At 47.7% G+C, this 19,588-nt stretch overlaps 7 protein-coding genes across 7 annotated transcripts; 4 read left to right on the top strand and 3 right to left on the bottom strand.

Moving 5' to 3' along the window:
• Positions 1–4,257: 4,257 nt before the first annotated feature.
• Positions 4,258–5,080, bottom strand: DFJ58DRAFT_622008 (uncharacterized protein; the record flags this gene model as incomplete). The annotated part of the gene is made up of 4 exons (XM_041381049.1): positions 4,258–4,458; positions 4,517–4,834; positions 4,883–4,961; positions 5,010–5,080. Coding segments are annotated over 4 exons (669 nt in total), but the record flags the coding sequence as incomplete, so codon positions are not given.
• A 1,291-nt stretch (positions 5,081–6,371) lies between these two features.
• On the bottom strand, positions 6,372–6,884 carry DFJ58DRAFT_722632 (uncharacterized protein; the record flags this gene model as incomplete). The annotated part of the gene is made up of 3 exons (XM_041384910.1): positions 6,372–6,696; positions 6,743–6,808; positions 6,856–6,884. The coding sequence occupies 3 exons, from the start codon at positions 6,882–6,884 to the stop codon at positions 6,372–6,374; spliced, it is 420 nt and encodes a 139-aa protein (XP_041249078.1).
• A 916-nt stretch (positions 6,885–7,800) lies between these two features.
• Positions 7,801–8,717, top strand: DFJ58DRAFT_652517 (uncharacterized protein; the record flags this gene model as incomplete). The annotated part of the gene is made up of 4 exons (XM_041381692.1): positions 7,801–8,043; positions 8,097–8,258; positions 8,307–8,459; positions 8,517–8,717. 4 exons carry the CDS (start codon positions 7,801–7,803, stop codon positions 8,715–8,717), a joined length of 759 nt encoding a protein of 252 aa, XP_041249079.1.
• Positions 8,718–10,058: 1,341 nt separating this feature from the next.
• DFJ58DRAFT_903944 (short-chain dehydrogenase) lies at positions 10,059–11,448 on the top strand (the record flags this gene model as incomplete). The annotated part of the gene is made up of 6 exons (XM_041394889.1): positions 10,059–10,075; positions 10,163–10,362; positions 10,413–10,596; positions 10,647–10,861; positions 10,980–11,302; positions 11,358–11,448. The coding sequence occupies 6 exons, from the start codon at positions 10,059–10,061 to the stop codon at positions 11,439–11,441; spliced, it is 1,023 nt and encodes a 340-aa protein (XP_041249080.1). The 3' UTR covers positions 11,442–11,448.
• Positions 11,449–12,072: 624 nt separating this feature from the next.
• Positions 12,073–12,894, top strand: DFJ58DRAFT_837180 (uncharacterized protein; the record flags this gene model as incomplete). Its single annotated transcript, XM_041392352.1, has 4 exons — positions 12,073–12,094; positions 12,460–12,609; positions 12,662–12,739; positions 12,791–12,894. 4 exons carry the CDS (start codon positions 12,073–12,075, stop codon positions 12,892–12,894), a joined length of 354 nt encoding a protein of 117 aa, XP_041249081.1.
• Positions 12,895–13,966: 1,072 nt separating this feature from the next.
• On the top strand, positions 13,967–15,252 carry DFJ58DRAFT_652580 (short-chain dehydrogenase; the record flags this gene model as incomplete). The annotated part of the gene is made up of 5 exons (XM_041381696.1): positions 13,967–14,174; positions 14,225–14,408; positions 14,459–14,739; positions 14,791–15,113; positions 15,169–15,252. The coding sequence occupies 5 exons, from the start codon at positions 13,967–13,969 to the stop codon at positions 15,250–15,252; spliced, it is 1,080 nt and encodes a 359-aa protein (XP_041249082.1).
• Positions 15,253–15,582: 330 nt separating this feature from the next.
• DFJ58DRAFT_742004 (uncharacterized protein) lies at positions 15,583–19,225 on the bottom strand. Its single transcript, XM_041387172.1, has 3 exons — positions 18,513–19,225; positions 18,201–18,466; positions 15,583–18,152 (listed from the first exon to the last, which is right to left on the bottom strand). The coding sequence occupies exons 1-3, from the start codon at positions 19,002–19,004 to the stop codon at positions 15,848–15,850; spliced, it is 3,063 nt and encodes a 1,020-aa protein (XP_041249083.1). The 5' UTR covers positions 19,005–19,225; the 3' UTR covers positions 15,583–15,847.
• Between the last annotated feature and the right edge of the window lie 363 nt (positions 19,226–19,588).

Here is a 19,588-nt window from a genome sequence, read left to right on the forward strand (position 1 = left end):
CTGTTGTGCTATGTGCTTACCCTTGGTGCAAGGCCTGACATCAAAAATCACCCGATATGTAATATTTTGCTCATATCTCACTCAAGTCTTATCCGTGTGAGACGATCTGAATTGTGACAGGCCCCTGAGATCAAGTTCTATCTGCTTGTGAATGCCTGAATGCATTGAGGCTAGACATTGCAAACATGGAAAGCATTGACCTTACAATGCTGAAATACACACAGTATATGGGATTTTGCTCATATCTCACTCAACTCTTATCCATTTGGGATGGGCTAAATTCTGCCAGACCTGTGAGATCTAGGGCTATCTGCATGTCAATGCCTGAAGGCATCGAGGCTTGATATCAATAACATCAAAAGCATCAAACTTCTGATGGTGAAATTCACTTGGTATATAGTATTTTGCTCATATCTCACTCAAATCACATCCGTTTAAGATGATCTAAATTCTGATGGGCCCCTGAGAGCGAGGGCGATTTGGGTGTTAATACCCGAAAGCCTCGGGGCACTCGGCACTTGGAACTCGGCACTCGGAACTCGGCACTTGGCACTTGGAACTCGGAACTCAAAACTCAGCACTCAGCACTCGGTAGTCAGTATATACATAGTATGGTGCAAATATCTCACTCAAATTATATCCGTTGAGACAACGTGAATTCTGCCACACCCCTGAGATTGAGGGCTATCTACATGTTCATGCCTGAAAGCATCAAGACCCGACATCAATAACATCGAAAGCATCGAACTTCTGATGCCAAAATTCACCCGGTATATAGTATTTTGTTCATATCTCACTCAAATCTCATCCGTTTGAGATGATCTACATTCTGACAGGTCCCTGAGAGCGAGGGCTATCTGGGTGTTAATACCCGAAAGCATCGGGGCACTCGGAACTCGCAACTCGGAACTCGGCACTCGGCACTTGGCACTCAGCACACAGCAGAAAGCTTGATTGCAACACTGAAGGCACTGAGGTGGATGCCCGAAAGCATCAAGACCCGACATCAATAACATCGAAAGCATCGAACTTCTGAAGCTAAAATTCACCCGGTATATAGTATTTTGTTCATATCTCACTCAAATCTCATCCGTTTGAGATGATCTACATTCTGACAGGTCCCTGAGAGCGAGGGCTATCTGGGTGTTAATACCCGAAAGCATCGGGGCACTCGGCACTCGGAACTCGGCACTCGGAACTCGGCACTTGGAACTCGGCACTTGGCACTCGGAACTATCTAAATTCTGACAGGCCCCTGAGAGCGAGGGCTATCTGGGTGTTAATGCCCGAAAGCATCGGGGCACTCAGCACTCGGCACTCGGCACTCGGAACTTGGTTCTCGGCACTTGGCACTTGGTACTCAGCACTCGGTAGTCAGTGTGTGGTATTTTGCATATATCTCACTCAAATTATATCTGTTTCAGACAATCTAAATTTGCCACACCCCTGAGATTGAGGGCTATCTACATGTTACTGCCCGAAACCATCGAGACCCAACATCAAAAACATCGAAAGCATCAAACTTCCAATGCTGAAATTCACCCGATATGTAGTATTTTGCTCATATCTCACTCAAATCACATTTGTTTGAGATGATCTAAATTCTGACAGGCCCCTGAGAGCGAGGGCTATCTGGGTGTTAATACCCGAAAGCATTGGGCACTGGCACTCGGAACTCGGAACTCGGAACTCGGAACTCGGAACTCGGAACTCGGAACTCGGAACTCGGAACTCGGAACTCGGAACTCGGAACTCGGAACTCGGAACTCGGAACTCGGAACTCGGAACTCGGAACTCGGAACTTGGAACTTGGAACTCAGAACTCAGCACTCGGCACTCAGCACTTGGGACTCGGCACTCAGCACTTGGGACACATTAAATCACATCTGTTTGAGATGATCTAAATTCTGATGGGCCCCTGAGAGCATGGGCTATCTGGGTGTTAATGCCTGAAAGCATCGGGGCACTCTGCACTTGGCACTCGGCACTTGGTACTCAGCACTCAGTAGTCAATATATTGTATTTTGCATATATCTCACTCAAATTATATCCATTTCAGACAATCTGAATTCTCCCACACCCCTGAGATCGAGGGCTATCTTCATGTCAATGCCCGAAAGCATTGAACTTCTGATGCCAAAATTCACCCGGTATATAGTATTTTGCTCATATCTCACTCAAATCACATCCGTTTGAGATGATCTAAATTCTGATGGGCCCCTGAGAGCGAGGGCTATCTGGGTGTTAATACCCGAAAGCATCGGGGCACTTGGCACTCAGAACTCGGAACTCGGAACTTGGAACTCGACACTTAGTACTCAGCACTTGGTAGTCAGTATATTTTATTTTGCACCTTTCCCGAGTACATACCCTTAATTTCAGAATGAAGTCCAGATGAAATCCAATGAAGTCCGAAGGACTTCCGGAGACTGGCTACTCTGATGGAGTGCTGGAGGACTTCTGGATGAGCACAGGAACCTTCTGGAGGAGTATAGAAACTTCTAGAGAAGTACAGGAAACTCTGGAGGAGTTTCACCTGCTGCATAGGGTCTGAAGATAAGACTTCTGAAGGTAAGCTTCCTAGATGGAAGCACATGGAGGAGAGACTGCAAGGGACAGAGTCCAAAGCAGGATCAGATAGGAGGAGTGGTCCAGAGGACAGGATGTCTGAAGGTTGCGCCATCTGAATGTTCAGATGTCCAAAGGTTAAGATGTCCAAAGGTCATGATGTCTGAAGGTCATGATGTCCAAAGGTTACAATGTCCGAAGGTTTTGATATCCGAAGGGTAAGATGTCCGGAGATCCAAAGGTCCGGAGATCCAAAGGTCCGGAGATCCAAAGGTCTGGAGGTCAGCAGGAGTGGACAGGATTATAGGACAGGAGAATAAAGGCTACCATGGACAAGGTCTGGAGTAGAAGCAAACAGAGGTAGGCTACACTTAGGTGGAGTCGGAGATAACAGGAAGTAGACATAAGTCTTGGAAAGACAGGAAGTGCCAGAAAGGCAAAGGTCCAGCTTAAGGAATCAATCCTTAAGCTTGGATAGAGATGGAAGGACAAATCCAAAGGTTTGGAAGTCCAGCCTAAGGAATCCTTCAGGTTGGACTCGGATCTCAGTACACTTCACTTGATTTTTGATATCCGGGACTCCATAGTCGGAACTTGAGTCTTGAATCTCGGGTGTCGGGTGTCGGGTGTAGGGTGTTGGGTCTTGATGGTTGGGACTCAATATTTGGGACTCGTTGGTCGGGACTTGATACTCGATTGTTGGGATTCAATGGTCGGGCATTGGGTTTCAGGACTCAAATCTCGGGCTTTGGGACTCGGGTTTCAAGACTCGGTAGTCGGGACTCAATGGTCGATTGTCGGGATTTGATAGTCAGGGCTCGGATATTGGTACACTTCACTTGATTTTTGGTAGTTGGAACTTGGCATTTGGCATTTGGTAGGCTTGGATGATGTTGGCTTTCAATGATCTATTATCATATATTGCTCAATGAAATACCAGACGATCGGAAGTGTGCTGGACATCACATATTCATTTGTCGAGACCCGGGTCTCGGAACTCAGTACACTTCGCTCGAGTTTCCACTTCACCCCTTTGCAAGGCTCCATGCCATACTACATCATTAGATGACTTTGAATTATTACCTCCATGATATACAACTAGCTGAGCTCCATCATGTCTACAATTATCATTCTCCTGGGCCCACCCATTTATATTATATACCCCTACGTCGGCCTACCCGTCTATGCAATATATGTCTACCATTGGCCCACCCGTATATAATAAATCTTTCACCGCTCCCTCGGCCCACTCGTCTACAAAATAATACCAATATGTCGGCCCACCCGTCTACAAAATAATATTAATTCGTCGGCCCACCCGTCTAATATGATATATATCTGGGCCCACCTGTCTATGTGATAACAAGCACCCTTGATATACCCGGCTATTTGATACATATCTACCTTGGTACACCCATCTACATAATATCCAACTACCTCGGCCGATCCGTCTATTGAAAATTCATGTCCATCGGCCCACCCATCTACTTTACATATTCCCCACCTGGGCCAACCCGTCTCCATCGGGAATAATAACACTCCCGGCCCATCCGTCACAGTCGAGGATATATCTACCTTCGGCCCATGGTCCGCTGGCCCGTATCATACGGGATATTATGCACGTCCGTTCACTCGTATAATACGGAGATATGTTACTGCAATATGTGGCGAGGGAGCGTTCATCAGGTGTAAGCAGTCAAGCTTTCCTGAAGGTAGGTAACCAATCAGGACTGTCGCTCTTGCTGACGTTTGCCGCCGTTTTTCTTTAGCAATGTTTCCTATAGAGAGGTACACAGGATATGCCATTTTGTCACCTCGGAATTGCGACAGACTCGTTTTGTCTGTTGCAAGAATAATTGGCGCGATGGTCGCTCCTTCCGGCACCTTTTTCTGGACAACACAGGTCAGTGCTTGTCATTTTCGATGTTTTTTTTGATATGGTGCTTACTTGCATGTCACACCACCAATCTGCAGTCCACATGTCGTCTATCACCCGGTGGAGTCCTGCAGAGTCCGTGTATGCGCGAGCAGGTGTGTACACCATTTGATCCTTGAACAAAGGATTTCCGATCAAGTCCTTGATGCACTCTACAGGATTGCGCATCCACAGTTCAACATCTTCATGCAACGGTTCGCCTTTTTCGTCTGTTCTATTTCCCTGAACGCTAATCTTCTTACAGCTCCAGGCGGCTCCATGCGGGAGTTCATCAACCTTCTTGAGGAATGATCGGTTGTTGTGGAATGAAGCTTGCATTCGGTTTTGGGTCTATCATGCTGGTCAGTACATTTTTTCGGTGCTTGATGCCAAACTTACAATCGGTAACTTTAGAAATTCATCGGTTTGAGTCTGCCCAAGGCTTTTTACAAGCCACTCAGCGAGACCCCACTCTTCCCTGGCAGCTAAAGTCAGGCAGAGGCCATCAACATGAAAGGGTACGTACTCGTCACAAAATGGAGCCCACTCGTCCTCACCCATGCCTTCCTTGTACTTCCGGTATCGTTCAAATTCAGTTTCCCCTTCCCGCAGTGCCCATCCACCATCAGAACATTGCTTGAAATAGCGCCCACCACCTCCCACTACCTCACCTTCATCCACTACCTCACCTTCGTCAGCGACATCCTCGACCGTCACACGCCGACTTTTTGGTGCCGGCGGATTAAGTTCATCAGCCTCAAAAGAGTTGGACCGTGAGCGGCGAAGTGGGGAAAATGAGTTGCCAGCATCGTCGTTCTCCATAGAAGGTGCGTTGTCTTCCAAGTCTTTTTCTTCAATCATTAACTCCCATGCCATTCTGCATTTAGGCCAGTTAGCTATGTGTCTCTTGATGCCCCCCCTCATAGGGAACTCCTTGCCACAAAATGTACAGCAGTGCGACATAGTATGTGAGTTGGTGAGTGTTTCGCCCTGGTCTTAGGTGACTTGTCTCATTGTAGTATGCCCTTTTTTTTTTTCAATGGCCTGGTCTAGACTTAAACTGGGCGCAGTTACCGGGCGCCGCGCCACAACTAGATCTGAGCACCACACCACACCACACCACACAACCCTTAATGAGTTGGAAAGTACGGCAAGTCTTGGCTGGTTTTGTTGATTGGGAGGGGTGTGCTTATCCTGATCTTGCAACCAGACGTGCCCTCACAAAGTGCAAGAGGGACTTATCCCGGTTCTGCCACCAGACGCACCCTCACAAACCTACAGATTACGGCCTCGTTTAGACTCGATCGGTATGCCAAAGTTACGGCCTCGTTTAGACTCAATCCATGCGCCAAGTCGCAACCAGGTACGGGGTTTTTTTTTTTGAGGATGATCCATGAGGTGTGCTTACCCTGGTCATTCCGTCTACAGTAAGATAGGCAAAGATCCTGCCTGCCATTCTGCTTACCCTGCCATTCCGTCTACAGTAAGATAGGCAAAGATCCTGCCATTCCGTCTACAGTAAGATAGGTACGTGCTCTTATTCTGACCGGTTTGAATGATACTTACATCTTGCCTAGTTCCCAACACAATTCCATCTACAGTAAGATAGGCAAAGATCCTGCCCGCCATTCCGTCTACAGTAAGATAGGCAAAGATCCTGCCATTCCATCTACAGTAAGATAGGCAGAGATCCTGGTCATTCCATCTACAGTAAGATAGGTACGTGCTCTTATTCTGATCGGTTTGAATGATACTTACATCTTGCCTAGTTCCCAACACACAACCTCCATTACAATCTTCCTCGTCTAGCGAGAGAACAAGATCGAGAGAGCCAATGACCAATTCTAGTATATTAATTCTCGTCTCTGATACTAGCTAATTTGATGTGCTACGTTAGTTTGGAAATACCATGGGCGGCCAGAAGTACCTCTAAAAGCTGCGCCCGTTTGGCTTCCTCACACCGTTTCACCTCCGCATCCCAGCGCTCAACGACGAGCCTTTGTATGCTCGCTTGTAAGATACTAATAGCTGGGCCTGGTGCTATTTCTAACAGTTGCAGTTTTTTTGCTTGCTCGCAGGCCTTCACTTCTGCCTCCCAACGCTCCAGAATTAGGTTTCGTATGTAATTCTGGGAAGCTGTGACAGGGCCAGGTGTTTGACGAAACGGAGGGCGCAGGAACATGGGCTTTGCATCAGGCCTTTCGAGCTTGGGTCTGCAAGCCGGTGAGTCTTTGAGTGTAACGTGGAACGGCAACTAACCTTTTGACGTCAATCTTCGTGTCTTCACAGCCAGCCTCTTTGCGACCAGCAATTTGTGACATCGGGCTGCAAGATTCGTCAGAGCACAGTGAGTTTTGAAGCAAGCTCCATACCGTTTTTTTGACGAGTCGGGGGTATTCATAACAGTGAAAATAAATTGTGACGGTATGATCATACCTTTTTATCGTCCCTCTCGTTTGACACAGCTTTCAGCCCTTCATTCTTCAAATCAACAATCAATGAACTATTAAGGTTCAATTGTGAGTTATTTGTCTGTTTCGCAGTGGTATAAATTGTGCTGACCTGCTGTGTACTTTGACTAGACAACCATGGCACCTCGTAAGCCTACCTCCAAGCCAAAGCGCGCCCCCTCACCACCTGCCGCGAAACAAAAGCGCGCCCCCTCACCACCTGCCGCAAAACAGCAGGTGCGCACTGCAAGTGGTCGAGAGCGGCGACCAACTGAAAAAGAGAACTACCGTCGTAAGTACCAGCACATTATGTTCCGCTCACTCACCATCTCGTTCTACAGTCAGTGAATCCCAACATGTTGTCCATCGCCAAGAAATCAAGGAAACCCGGACGGCAAAACAGAAGAAGAAGGCCTTAAAGGCTGCCTACCAAGGGCATCCTGACGTCTTCGAGAAAGAGCCGTCAGAGCTCCTTAGCGACATGGACAGGCAAGAAGACACAATGGTACGAGCTTTTGTTTCTTTCCTCATCTTAAATCAGCCGCTGACATTTATTTTTTTCAGTTCTCTGACCACAGTGTCAATACAAGGTTGTCCAACACTAATAGCCTGACATTCAGTACAGGGAAAATCCCTCCAAGGTTGCGCAACTCATCCATACCTACAACCAAAGGACCAAAAGGTATGTTTTTACTTTATATAATTACACTACTAACCCTCCATCAAACAGCACCACATAATGTTGACGAGTCAACAGACAACAATGACGATGACGCTGCCGACGATGCTGACAATGACAACGACGAACAGTTGCCTGCAGCTCGAGGGACCAAGCGATCATTCGATGACATGTCGTATGAAGATACCATGGTGCCAAAGGTCAAGAAAAACGCTGATGGTTCGCGTCGACGCGTGAAAGCCAGCGACTTTGATGAAATCTCGAAAGAGATTCTCATAACTGCTTGCTCCATTTATCGGTGTCTCATCGTCACACAGGCACCTTTTCCGGATTCCGTTGCAGCTGAGACAAAACTGGCGAAAGAGGCCTGGCGCGAGGCATGTCAACTCAAAGGTGTTGACGTCAAACTGACCCCTTCGGCGGTGAACATGGTGAGCACAGTATTTTTAGTGCATTCCTGGTCTTATTCGTTCAAACTTCAAAGCTGTTGAAACGCACTTCACACATGCGAGGCGAACTCAAGACGAAGATGCATCCGCTCACGGCTTCATTTCACGGCTTCCGCTCAAGTAATTCTATGGAGGTGATAAGGTCAAACCAAGATCTCGCAGAGAGATTGAAAATTGGCTCGATCTTTGTTTTCAAGGTGAGTATTCGACGGTCTACATAACTTAGTGCTGACATTGAGCAAAAGGACCCGTCATCGAAGTCAGGCATCTACAAGACCAAGTTGCTTCAACAGGGTATCAACAGCATGTGGTTCTTGAACCGAAGTGACGAGGGTGTCATCTACCACAAATACTTCGACCCCATCCCTATCAAAACTATTGCGCTCGTGCTTACGGCTGTGAGCTGTTTTTCAAACCCCTACTTTCAACTTGATGACGCTGACAATATCTTATAGATAGAATGTTGTGTTGATGAGTGGTCACAAGGCATCAAAGAGGACATCAAGTTCACATCTGCTGGTTATGGGACCGTCTACAACCACCATTTCAGCTCACTGCAACGCTTTGATGAGCGCACTGCGCCTTACAAACTCCTCTCAAAAATTCGTATCAATCTGCATGATACAGCGCGGTATGTTGGACTTTTATCTCACTGACTCTTCTAATGCTCGCGCTTCTCAGCTTCCACGCAGGTGTCGCATCACTCATTCCATTGTCGGCTACATCCCAGGCCCACATCGACGACGCAGCGTTTGAAGACACTATTCGAGAGTACCAGCGTGAGGGGAAGGATGCGGCAGTCGAGGATGAGGTCGAGGAGTATGAGTATCCTAGTAGCGAGGGTGGGGATAATGAATAGGGACGCAGTGAGTAAGACATTTGTATTATGCTAGTTTTTGTTTCAGGTGCTTGAATTTAATTGTTACTACGAGGTGCTTTGGTGTGCTATATAGCTGCTGGTAGTAATTTATAGCTGTGTTTAATAGCACTCCGACAAACTACAGTAGTACCTCGTAGCTACTGGTAGTTACTACGGGACTCTATGGTGACTACATAGAGGGCACTTGACAACGGGGCTACTCGCGCTACCCTCACTATATAGTACTATGTAGTCACTTTGTTTTTTCCTGATGGATGGCTGACATTTTCGAAGCTGTACAGTGAGTTTTCGCTGGTATGCATGGTGCCGTTTTGACGCGGATACTGATGCTACTCGAAGGACCTTGAAACGGAAGGGCAATGATCATCTTGCCAGTGAGCATCGAGATGCACTGGCGCTACTCGACCTGGATGGCATGGCCGACGATTAGGTCCTGTAGTGCTGATCTATACCCGTATATGTTGCAGATTCGTTGATCACTCCTAAATTTCGCATACCCCGATCTTCAGCAGTTTGTTTGATTACTCTTATACGCATCTTTTAATCCAATATTAGTCTTGTTCTTGTAACACTGTCCGGCGCGTGTGATCTGCGAACCAAAGTTTGATATATCCTTTCTGCAATTCACAACGATTGTGTCTAGTATCAGCTAAATCTTGATAATTATGCATCACAGACAAGGGGGTAAGAAAGTCCTTCTAAACTACATAATCTTCCTAATTCTCCTAAGGCCGTTAATTAGATCTAATTCTCGGACATTATTGAATATTATCGTGAATTACTGGTTTTTCCCCCAGGAGGTTTTTCCTGATGTTGTCCTCCTTTCACTGTGCAGTTAATCATAATAGTTTTCTCTTACTATTCAACATCTCAATCACCACTCATACATCATGTAAGTGTACACCGTGCCCGACGGTCACGGTGTGTCTGATCCTGTCTGATCCGAGTCAGATCTGATTGGTGACACATCGGAGGTTTGGACATTTCACCTCCTGCACAATTTCAATCAAAAGCAGACCTAGACCTGGCTAGAGCATTCTAGACCTAGCCTGGAACGCTCTGGAGCGCTCTAGATTGCATTTCGAATGTGATTTCACTAGTGGTAAGATGTGGTAAAATGTCGAAACCCCCGCTGTGTGACAATCTATTTTACTCTGAATAGGCTTCTGACGCTCGCCCCCCAGTCTGAAGTTGCCCAGCCAGGACATAATAATGGGCAAGCTCACCGTGTTCGGGTTTTCTTCGCGAGCAATGGACAGAGCTCCCGGTCTCCACTGCAGACGTCAGCGACCAGTCGCTGGTCGTGGTCGGTACTAATGTCGGGCTTGGAAACGAAGCTGCTGTGCATTTAGCTCAGCTGAAACCTAAGAACCTGTTGATCACCAGCAGAAACGAGGTCAAGTGCGAACTATCAAAAACAGGTATGCATGAACCCTCTGGAGGTTATCAGGGGGATTTATGACTTGTATAGACGTGGAGACTCGGTCTGGCATGACTGGTATCGAATCCTGGCCTCTTGAGCTAAGCTCATTCGATTCAGTGCGTTCTTTCGTGGACAATTTTGAAGCGAAGGGATACACAGTCAATGTTCTTATCGCCAACGGTGGCCTATCGACGATGAAGTACGCGAAAACATCGGATGGTTACGAAACTACGTGAGCGCTTTGTTATTATCGCCAGTATTTTGCCTCGAGAATTTCCATAGATTTCAAGTGAATTATCTGTCGACCGCTCTGTTAAGCATATTGATGCTGCCTCACCTCATCAAGACGGGGACTCCTGAACATGCCTCTAGACTAGTTATTGTGTCTAGCGTGGTTCACTATATGGCCGACAGACTAAAAGGAGCAGACAAATGGTCTAGTATCATCGAAATAATCAATGATGAGGCATATTGTACCTCTAGGCAAGTTTCATCGCGTCTTTTCCTGCAGCAATAATAACACACAGCAGCATAATGAAGAATCGCTACCACTTATCCAAGCGTGAGTTGATAGAGTGCATGCATTATTATGCTCATCCACACCGTTATGCGCAGTCCTCGAAGTGATGTTCATCCGTGAGCTGTCTTCTCGACTTCCCACTCCAACCCTGGTCGCTGTTTCGGCGGTCAATCCCGGTTTTTGTCACTCTCGTCTTACGCGAGAAGTCGATTCGAATCCTTTCCTCAAGTTTTCCATGAGCATTTTGAAAAGGCTACTGGCACGCACGACTGAGATGGGCAGTCGGACACTTGTCCATGCGGCAATCGAGCCAGGTGAGAGGGAACGGCATGGTCACTACCTGTCGAGCTGCAAAGTCACCGAAGAGAGCGATTATACTCTCAGCGCGGAAGGAAGGGAGGTTTCGAATCGTTTGTGGGTACGTATCTGCTCATTTTTGACTACCATGGTGCAGGCTGATATCGACTGAACAGCATGAGACCCTCAAAATCCTTGGAGACATCGATCCAAGAGTTAATACAATTGTGTCCGAACACCTCACCCAGGACATTGCATAAATTGACTGTTATTCATAGACCGCCACTCTATATCGTGCTGTGATCTGATCTGTAGACGTCAGTGGAATAGATTTTAACCTATCGAACGTTTACAGCAAGCGCTTGAAACATCTTGTTCATGTTTGGCAGATCGTCGTCGTCGTCGCTATTGTCGTCAAAGATGGTGAAAAAGCTTCTACCTTTCGGCATGAACTTTGAGGACGATAGCGTGAAAGAACTTCGAACTCTGATAACAATATAGCGATAATATTAATGGCCTCGGAGGGACCCCCTCTTCTTCCTGCCTCTCCTCCCTTTGCAAATACACCGCTGCTGTAATACGACTGCTATCCCTTCATATGGTAAGCTAGTCTCTTGGAACATGATATTAATCAGGTCAAGACTTTCACTGACCTGCGTTCGAAGGTCATGATCAGCTCAATCTCGACAATTCACCACTTCTCTCAATATCATCGAATGTCATTTGATTTAGTGTAGTCCAAGTTCCAGCGGATAACAATGCAGAGTCAGTAGAATAGAGCTACATATGTGTGAAATGAAGTTTACTCCTCGACATCGGGAAGTAGATTCGGAAATGCTACAGTCAAGAATATATGGAAAGAGAGGAAGAGCACGGCATTAATGCACAGTGATGGATATTAACAGTATCTGTGGTACGTAGCGTACGAAATATAGAATAAAGCGTCTGCGTCATCTCCGTCTGAGTCCACATACCCAAGGAGAAACTTAAATCACCTGCATGGTACCCTGTTCAAATCATTCGGACCTTTCTCGCTTCCTTCGAACCAACTTCGAACGACTTCAAACCCTACTGCCCGCGCGCCGGCTCCCGCCCTCCCCCACGGGGCCCCCGCTACCGTCTTTTCTTCGTTAGCGTCTCTGCTTCGTTACTTGACATGGCGCTTCCTGCCGCTGACGTAGCAGTTAAATTTCGTTAGGATGATGTGTTATTTGTATCTCAGTATGTAGCACATCAATGAATCCAGTCATATGATAGATAATCTTATACAACTTCAAGGATGCGTGTCCGGCTATCGTAAAATAAAGCGCGCCTCGAGTCTTGGGACAGGACGAGAGCAGCGAAAGTTACGGAAGAATGGAGGTTCTATGCACATATACGACAAAATGGGAGAGCTTTCCGCAAAACCTACTCATGGCCGTAAAATGGGTCAGAGTGTCTCGTTGTAGGTTGAGTAGACTAAGTTTTGGGTACCGCCTAGGTTATCATCATCCACACGGTGCACCATCGAGAGTACTGAACTGTGAGACGGGAACATCGGCGAAGTGGAGTGGAACGAGTGAGTCGTCAAACTCGCTAGTCACGAGTGCAGTGATATGATTATGTATAGTATGCTGCGGCCGCAGATACGGCTCCGGTACTCCTCTAATATCTGGCCGAAGGGCATTAACAAGTGTGCAGGATGGTATGGTTATTCTGGGCGCTGGTTACTGAGCCTTTCACGTACTTCGAAGGTTATTGCAGCACTCCGAGTTCAGCAGTGGTGCATCCCCAGCGAGGCGGTGCCGTCTGTAATGCTTCTATTCGTCATCGTCGAGTCACAGGTAATAGTGTTCCCTGTCAGTATTTGAACTCTGTTAGTACAAATGCTACCATAGCTGTGCATGTGCCGGCGCCGCTAGTGCGACAACAAGAGTCCGCCGCGCATCTGCTGATGTGCACGTCGTCAGTAGTTCAACTAGTATTGTCGCTGAGGAACTAGCGAGTCTGTTTATGACAAAGCAGGAGATACTGCACTCACTCGTAGAGGGCAGACATATCACCCAGTATGAAGGTATTGAGTTGCTGGAGTCATGCGGAAGCAGGCTGTCGTCGGACGGATGTTTACAGCAAGTGCATTGCAGGGTCACATCTCAATCTGCTTGGAGAGTTGAATGCTCTTTATATATTAACAAGTCTGCGTGTGTTACAAAGTGTTAATAAAAGAGAACTAATACACTAAAAATGCAAGAAGGACGAGGAGAAGATCGAACTGACAAAGTTGAAGTTAAAATGGGGGGAGAGAAGTATGCCGGGAAGTGGGGATATCGATATGTTGAGACCGTTATATATACTGCTTGGTGACGGCTACGTTTCGAAATATATTAAGCTGAAGCGAAGATGTTGAAGACAGTTGAACGGAGTCTGGGGTCCGAATGACGTGACTGAGGGTTTGAATTAAGAAAGGTCCGAATAGTTGTCGCTTCCGAGAACAACTGAGCAGCACTATTAATAATTGACCTTATGGACCAACAGGTAAGTACTGTACACAGAACACGCTCAGTGTTGGGAGACAATAACAACACACAGAACACGCTAAAGAGAACATAGTAAGAGACGGCGAGACGACAAGAGACCAAAGAACATACCTCAGTGTACAACTGAGGTATGAGGAAGCGTATTATATATGTAAGTGCACGTGATAATGTATGTGCTAAGAGCGATGGACGATTCAACAGGTACTAATACCAACTTCCACCAAGCACCCACTATACCCCCCAGCTTGAAGTTGCACAGCTAGGACATAATGGGCAAGCTCACCGTGTTTGGGTTTCTTCACGAGCAATGGACAGAGCTCCCAATCTCCACTGCAGACGTCAGCGACCAGTCGCTGGTCGTGGTCGGTACTAATGTCGGGCTTGGAAACGAAGCTGCTGTGCATTTAGCCCAGCTGAAACCTAAGAGCCTGTTGATCACCAGCAGGGACGAAGTCAAGTGTGAACTAACAAAAGCAGGTATGCATGAACCCACTGGAGGTTATCAGGAAACGTTATAACCTGTATAGACGTGGAGACTCGGTCTGGCATGACTGGTATCGAATCCTGGCCTCTTGAGCTAAGCTCATTCGATTCAGTGCGTTCTTTCATGGACAATTTTGAAGCGAAGGGATACACAGCCAATGCTCTTATCGCCAACGCTGGCATATCGACAATGCAGTACGCGAAAACTCCGGATGGCTACGAAACTACGTGAGTACTTTACTATTATTACCGTTGTCTTACCTCGGGAATTTTCATAGATTTCAAGTGAATTACCTGTCGACCGCTCTGTTGAGCATATTGATGCTGCCTCACCTCATCAAGACGGGGACTCCTGAACGTGCCTCGAGACTGGTTATCGTGTCTAGCGAGGTTCATTATATAGCCAACAGACTAAAAGGAGCAGACAAATGGTCTAGTATCATTGAAACAATCAATGATGAGGCGTATTGTACCTCTAGGCAAGTTTCATTAACGTCTTTTTCTGCAGGAATAATAACATGCAGCAGCGTAATGATGAATCGCTACCCCCTATCCAAGCGTGAGTAATGGTGTACACGTATTATTATGCTCACCACAGCATTATGCGCAGTCCTCGAAGTGATGTTCATCCGTGAGCTGTCCTCTCGACTTCCCACACCAACCTTGGTCGCTGTTTCTGCGGTCAATCCCGGTTTATGTCACTCCCGTCTTTCGCGAGAAGTCGATTCGAATCCTATCTTCAAGTTTGCCGTGAGCATTTACAAAGGGCTACTGGGACGCACGACTGAGATGGGCAGTCGGACACTTGTCCATGCGGCAATTGAGCCAGGCGAGAGGGAACGACATGGCCACTACCTGTCGTGCTGCGAAGTCGCCGAAGAGAGCGATTATACTCTCAGCGCGGAAGGAAGGGAGGTTTCGAATCGTTTGTGGGTACGTACCTGCTCATTTTTGACTACCATGGTGCAGGCTGATATCAAATAAACAGCATGAGACCCTCAAAATCCTTGGAGACATCGATCCACGTGTCAATACAATTGTGTCTGAACACCTCACCCAGGACATAGCATAACTTGACTGTTATTCATAGACCGCCACCATATATCATGTTGTTTTCTGAACTGTGGACGTCGTTGGGATGGAATTCAATCTATCGCAGTACGAACTTTGAGGACGATAGCGTGAAAGAATTTCGCGTACGTGCTATAGTAACTGTAATAACGATATAGTGATGATAATGCTGAGGGGCCACCTCTTCTCCCTGCCTCTCGTCCCTTTGCAAACATACCACTGCTGTAATACGACGTAAGCTAGTTTCTTGGAACATTTTGTTAATCAGACCGTAGTGCGTTCGAAGACCGCAATCAGCTCAATCTCAGCAATTCACCCTCACTGCTCTCAATATCATTGAATATCATTTGATTTAGTGTAGTCCGAGTTCCAGCGGATAACAATGCAGAGTCAGTAGAATAGAGCTACATATATGTGAAATGAAGTGTGCTCGATATCGGGAAATGCTACAACTAGTTAAGAATATATGAAAAGAGAGGAAGAGCACAACATTAATGCACAATGATAGGTATTAACAGTATCCATGATGCGTAGCGTACAACATATAGAACAAAGCGTCATCTCCGGCCGAGTCCGCATGATAAGCTGTGGCAGAGTTACAATGCAAAGCCAGCAAAGGGATTCGTTGTCCTTTTCATCTGCGTCGGAGATACTGCGTAGGCGTCGTCGTCAAACGGAGTTGCAAACGGGTTTATGGTGTTGCTGGACTTCCGCGCATGAGCTGTCGTGAGAAGCCGTGATACGGGCGTGACGGATTCTGGGAGGGAGGACGGCACAAGCCCCGGCTGGGGAGGGGCCATTGCTGGCTTGTTCTTCGCAGCGAGGAGCGCAGCTTGCACTTGTGACGGGTAGAGCGTCAATGGGACAGTTGCATGCTGTAGGGGCGCCCGCTCGAAGGCGTGATGGAGCGGCATGGCGAGCGGGCTTGGTTCCTTGGCCTGCGGAGGAGTGAAGCCATATTCGTCGAACGGCTCGACGTCAGTAGGCACGCTGGCTTTCCTACGCTGCTCTGGATGGAGCGGTGGTGAGGAGAAGGATATAGAAGGAAGCGCTGGGTTCTTGGTGGCAACAACGGCGTTCTTCGTCCATGGCCGAGAGGGTGGAGTCGGTGAGATAGACCAAGCAGAGGGAGGCTCTTCTCGAGTCGGAGATCGCTCAATGTGTGGTAGGTCATCCGGCATGAACGAGGAAGAATGCGCGGTCGAAATTGTCAATTGAGGTCTAGGAGGCCGGCCTATCGGCCTGCTGACGACAAATTCTTCAGAGGGAGCAGCCTTCTTCGCAAAGAGGTTTGTCACGGGCTTGAACCAGTGCGATTTGGGTTGTTCATCTTCCACCTCCTCTCTGTCCCCACTGTCATCATCTTGCTTCCTCTTTCCCAGCCTGCTGATGGTGCGAGAAAATATCGACGGCTGCTGCGTCTGCTCAACTTTCGGCTCAGCTCCCTGACGGAAAAAGCTATCCCAGCTTTTCTCAAACCGTGGCTCAAGCGATTTCAGCGGATGATTGGCAGACCGGCTGAACGGATTAAGGCTGAATGCTGAACGCGGCTCAGAAAGAGGCGTAAACGAACGAAGACCCAAATCAGGCGTCTTCTCGCCCTTCTCCGCATCCTTGCTGATATGAACGATGGGCGGTGCGTTGGGAAAGGCTGCTATGATATCATCGATATCGTCGCGCTGCTCCTTGCGCCATTTGCGCTTCTTGTAGGCTTCAACCCAATTTCTCGCGTAGGAATGCCAGAAAACAACAGCGAGACCCATGAGTACAACGACGCCCCAGAGAATCAGGAACAGGGCAAACATGATTCGTTCCTGCTTGAGGGAGTCAACGTACGTCGCCACAAGATCTCCGACGAGGCCGCCTGAGTCACTCTGCCCGCCACCAATCGCGGCGGTTGCAATTGGCTGAGTGATCTCATTAACATCGGACGATGAAAGTACCAAGACGGTCTCGTTGACAGTCGGAAGATCGACATTCAAGTTCTCGTTCAGGAACGTGAGTGCCTCCTCGAGTGCATCGACCTTCGACCCGATGATGCACCGGACGAAGTCTTGCGCAGTGTTCTCCAGGACGGTGCCATTGAACACGCTCGCGACGATATTCTGAACATCGGTGTAGAAGTTGTTCAGCGTCGTATTGAGTGTTGTGGTAGTGCCATTAACCCAGCCGAACAGACCGTCGTTGACGGAGGACTGAGCAGTCTCAATACGTGCATTGATGGTGCCAGCGTACGATGAGGACTGGTTGTACATTGAACTGTTCACCTGCGCAAAGATCGTGCTGGAGAGATCCTGCACACTCGCAGCCGCTTGTGCAGTGTACTTTGCTTCCAAAGGGCCGACGGCGAGAAGCTGCACTTGAACAGACAGTAGACCAAAGAAACCGATCAAGAAGCAGGCAAGAGCAGGCGCATGGAAAATGTAGTGCAGAAACCATCGCAGGTGAGTGTGCTGTGACGGGGACATGCGTAGTTTAGCTGAGAGGGTGTTGGCTATGCGAGTAAGCAGTGGATGTTGCGCATCCGTCTGGAGCACAAGGAGATTGTGGTCGGTAAGCGTGACAGAAGGGGCGCTAGCGGAGCCGGTGTACATCGTAGTGGGGTCAGAAACCCATGCCGCACGAGTGCGGCGGAGGTGAATCTGCAAGCAGTGCCACTTGTACCACTCGAGGGCACAGTGCCCTGCTAGCAAGGCGAAGAGAAGAAGAATCAATATAATGGTGCCAATCTTCGTAATCATGAGGAGGTCATTTCCAAGATCATCAACTGAGGAAGTGTCCAAATCGTTGCAAAATGAAACCGAATTCTGAGCAGGGACAGGAAGCGTCGTTACATCGAAGACAAGGCCTTGGAACGTGCTGTTGATATCAGACTTCACCGCCTCGAAAGGTGTATCGACACTAATGGGAGTTAGTAGACGCAGATGGTCATTTTGGTGTTATACTTACAGAGATTCAATGGAGTTCTTGATCGACGACACAGTCGGCAGTGAATTGTTGAGCTGAATCAACGCATTCTCGAAATCCGTTGGGATAGTGATACTGGACAGAGAGTTCAGGCTCGAGACGTTGAATTGTGGCGCATTGATGTTTCCGAAAGGATTGACCTTGTTGAGCTCGTTGACTATGGTTGTAATGGCAGAGTTGAGCGAAGTGGCATCGTTCTGCAAACCTGACACAATGCTGGTCAGGGTGCTTTGCAAGAAAGAAGTGATCTGAGCTACTATTAACAAAATTCACCAGAAGGCAAGCTTTTCATACCTCTTGAACAGCAGCAATGAGAAGCGCAAGCCCACCTCCAACAATCAGTTCGAGGAAACACAAAAACGTAGAGCGGTAAATGTCAATAAGGAAGTTGATAATTGCTTCCATGACAGTCAATGAGAGAATCAGAGCTGCGCGCGCGTCGTTCATGGAGCCATTGATAGTATCGGTGATTAATTGATTTGAGGCAATCGCCATATACCGCGGAGCACTAGCCGCAGCTGTAGCAGCTTGCTCTGCTGCTTGACATGCGGTCAAGAGGTCACCCTTTGCATTAGCCACAGCAGCTTGAGCAGCTTGGGATGATAGCTGGAGCCTAAAGATCACGAAGATGAGCGAAAGAATTGGATATGCTAGCCAGGCTAAGGAAAGGATGTGTGGGAGTTGAAGGTATGGTCTGAGGGTCGTACTCGAAGTCTGTATTGTAGAATGAGGGGCATAGACTGGCGGAGGCGATATTCCTCTTTGAGTGCGAAAAGAGAAGGACATCTGGGATGATGATGGTCGACCTGCGACGTCGAATAAAAACCTAGTCACCAACTAGTGGCGGTCGTCAGTAGAAAGATAGAATAATTAGCAAGAAAGAGAGCCCTGAGAGAGAGAAGCGCTGGGGTAATCCATTCTTTATCCTTTTGAGAGCCAAATTATCATTGTCCCAGCACGGCGAGTCCTCCGCATCCTCATTGTTCTTCAAGGGGACTCGCACGAAGTGGACGAAGCACAATAAGCAGTTCCAAATTGGGTAACCTTGTAAATGGTCGGAGTTCGGAGTCTTTTTTGTTTCCGTTGGCGTTCTCTGCCGTACTCGAGTGACTGGCGACCACAGCCTACCACAGCTTCTCTCAGACCTTCTGCACCGGATCATTGTTATCAGTTGTTGTCTCACCAATGACCCGTCATCGCAGGGTTGACCTGGAGAGAATCCACTAGCGGCTACATAATACATGAAGGCCTCAAGTCGCAGAGAACTCAGAAGACTCCATATTTTTAAGACAGAAGTCACTTTGAAGTTCAACGAAAAGTAGCTCGGCTTATCGAATCCTTCAGCTTGCAGCCTTATTAGTACTGACGTT

The sequence above is a fragment of the Suillus subalutaceus genome (assembly GCF_016647625.1).
Source record: "Suillus subalutaceus strain FC151 chromosome Unknown DFJ58scaffold_9, whole genome shotgun sequence".
Lineage (NCBI taxonomy): Eukaryota > Fungi > Basidiomycota > Agaricomycetes > Boletales > Suillaceae > Suillus > Suillus subalutaceus.

What these genes read in the sequence shown, in the direction of transcription:
- DFJ58DRAFT_742004 (XM_041387172.1), bottom strand. Translation starts at nt 19,004, where the DNA reads ATGTCCTTCTCTTTTCGCACTCAAAGAGGAATATCGCCTCCGCCAGTC. An exon ending in TCATTGCTGCTGTTCAAGAG is followed by an intron (nt 18,467 to 18,512) that starts GTATGAAAAGCT and finishes ATAGTAGCTCAG; the next exon opens with ATCACTTCTTTCTTGCAAAG. An exon ending in AAGAACTCCATTGAATCTCT is followed by an intron (nt 18,153 to 18,200) that starts GTAAGTATAACA and finishes AACTCCCATTAG; the next exon opens with TGTCGATACACCTTTCGAGG.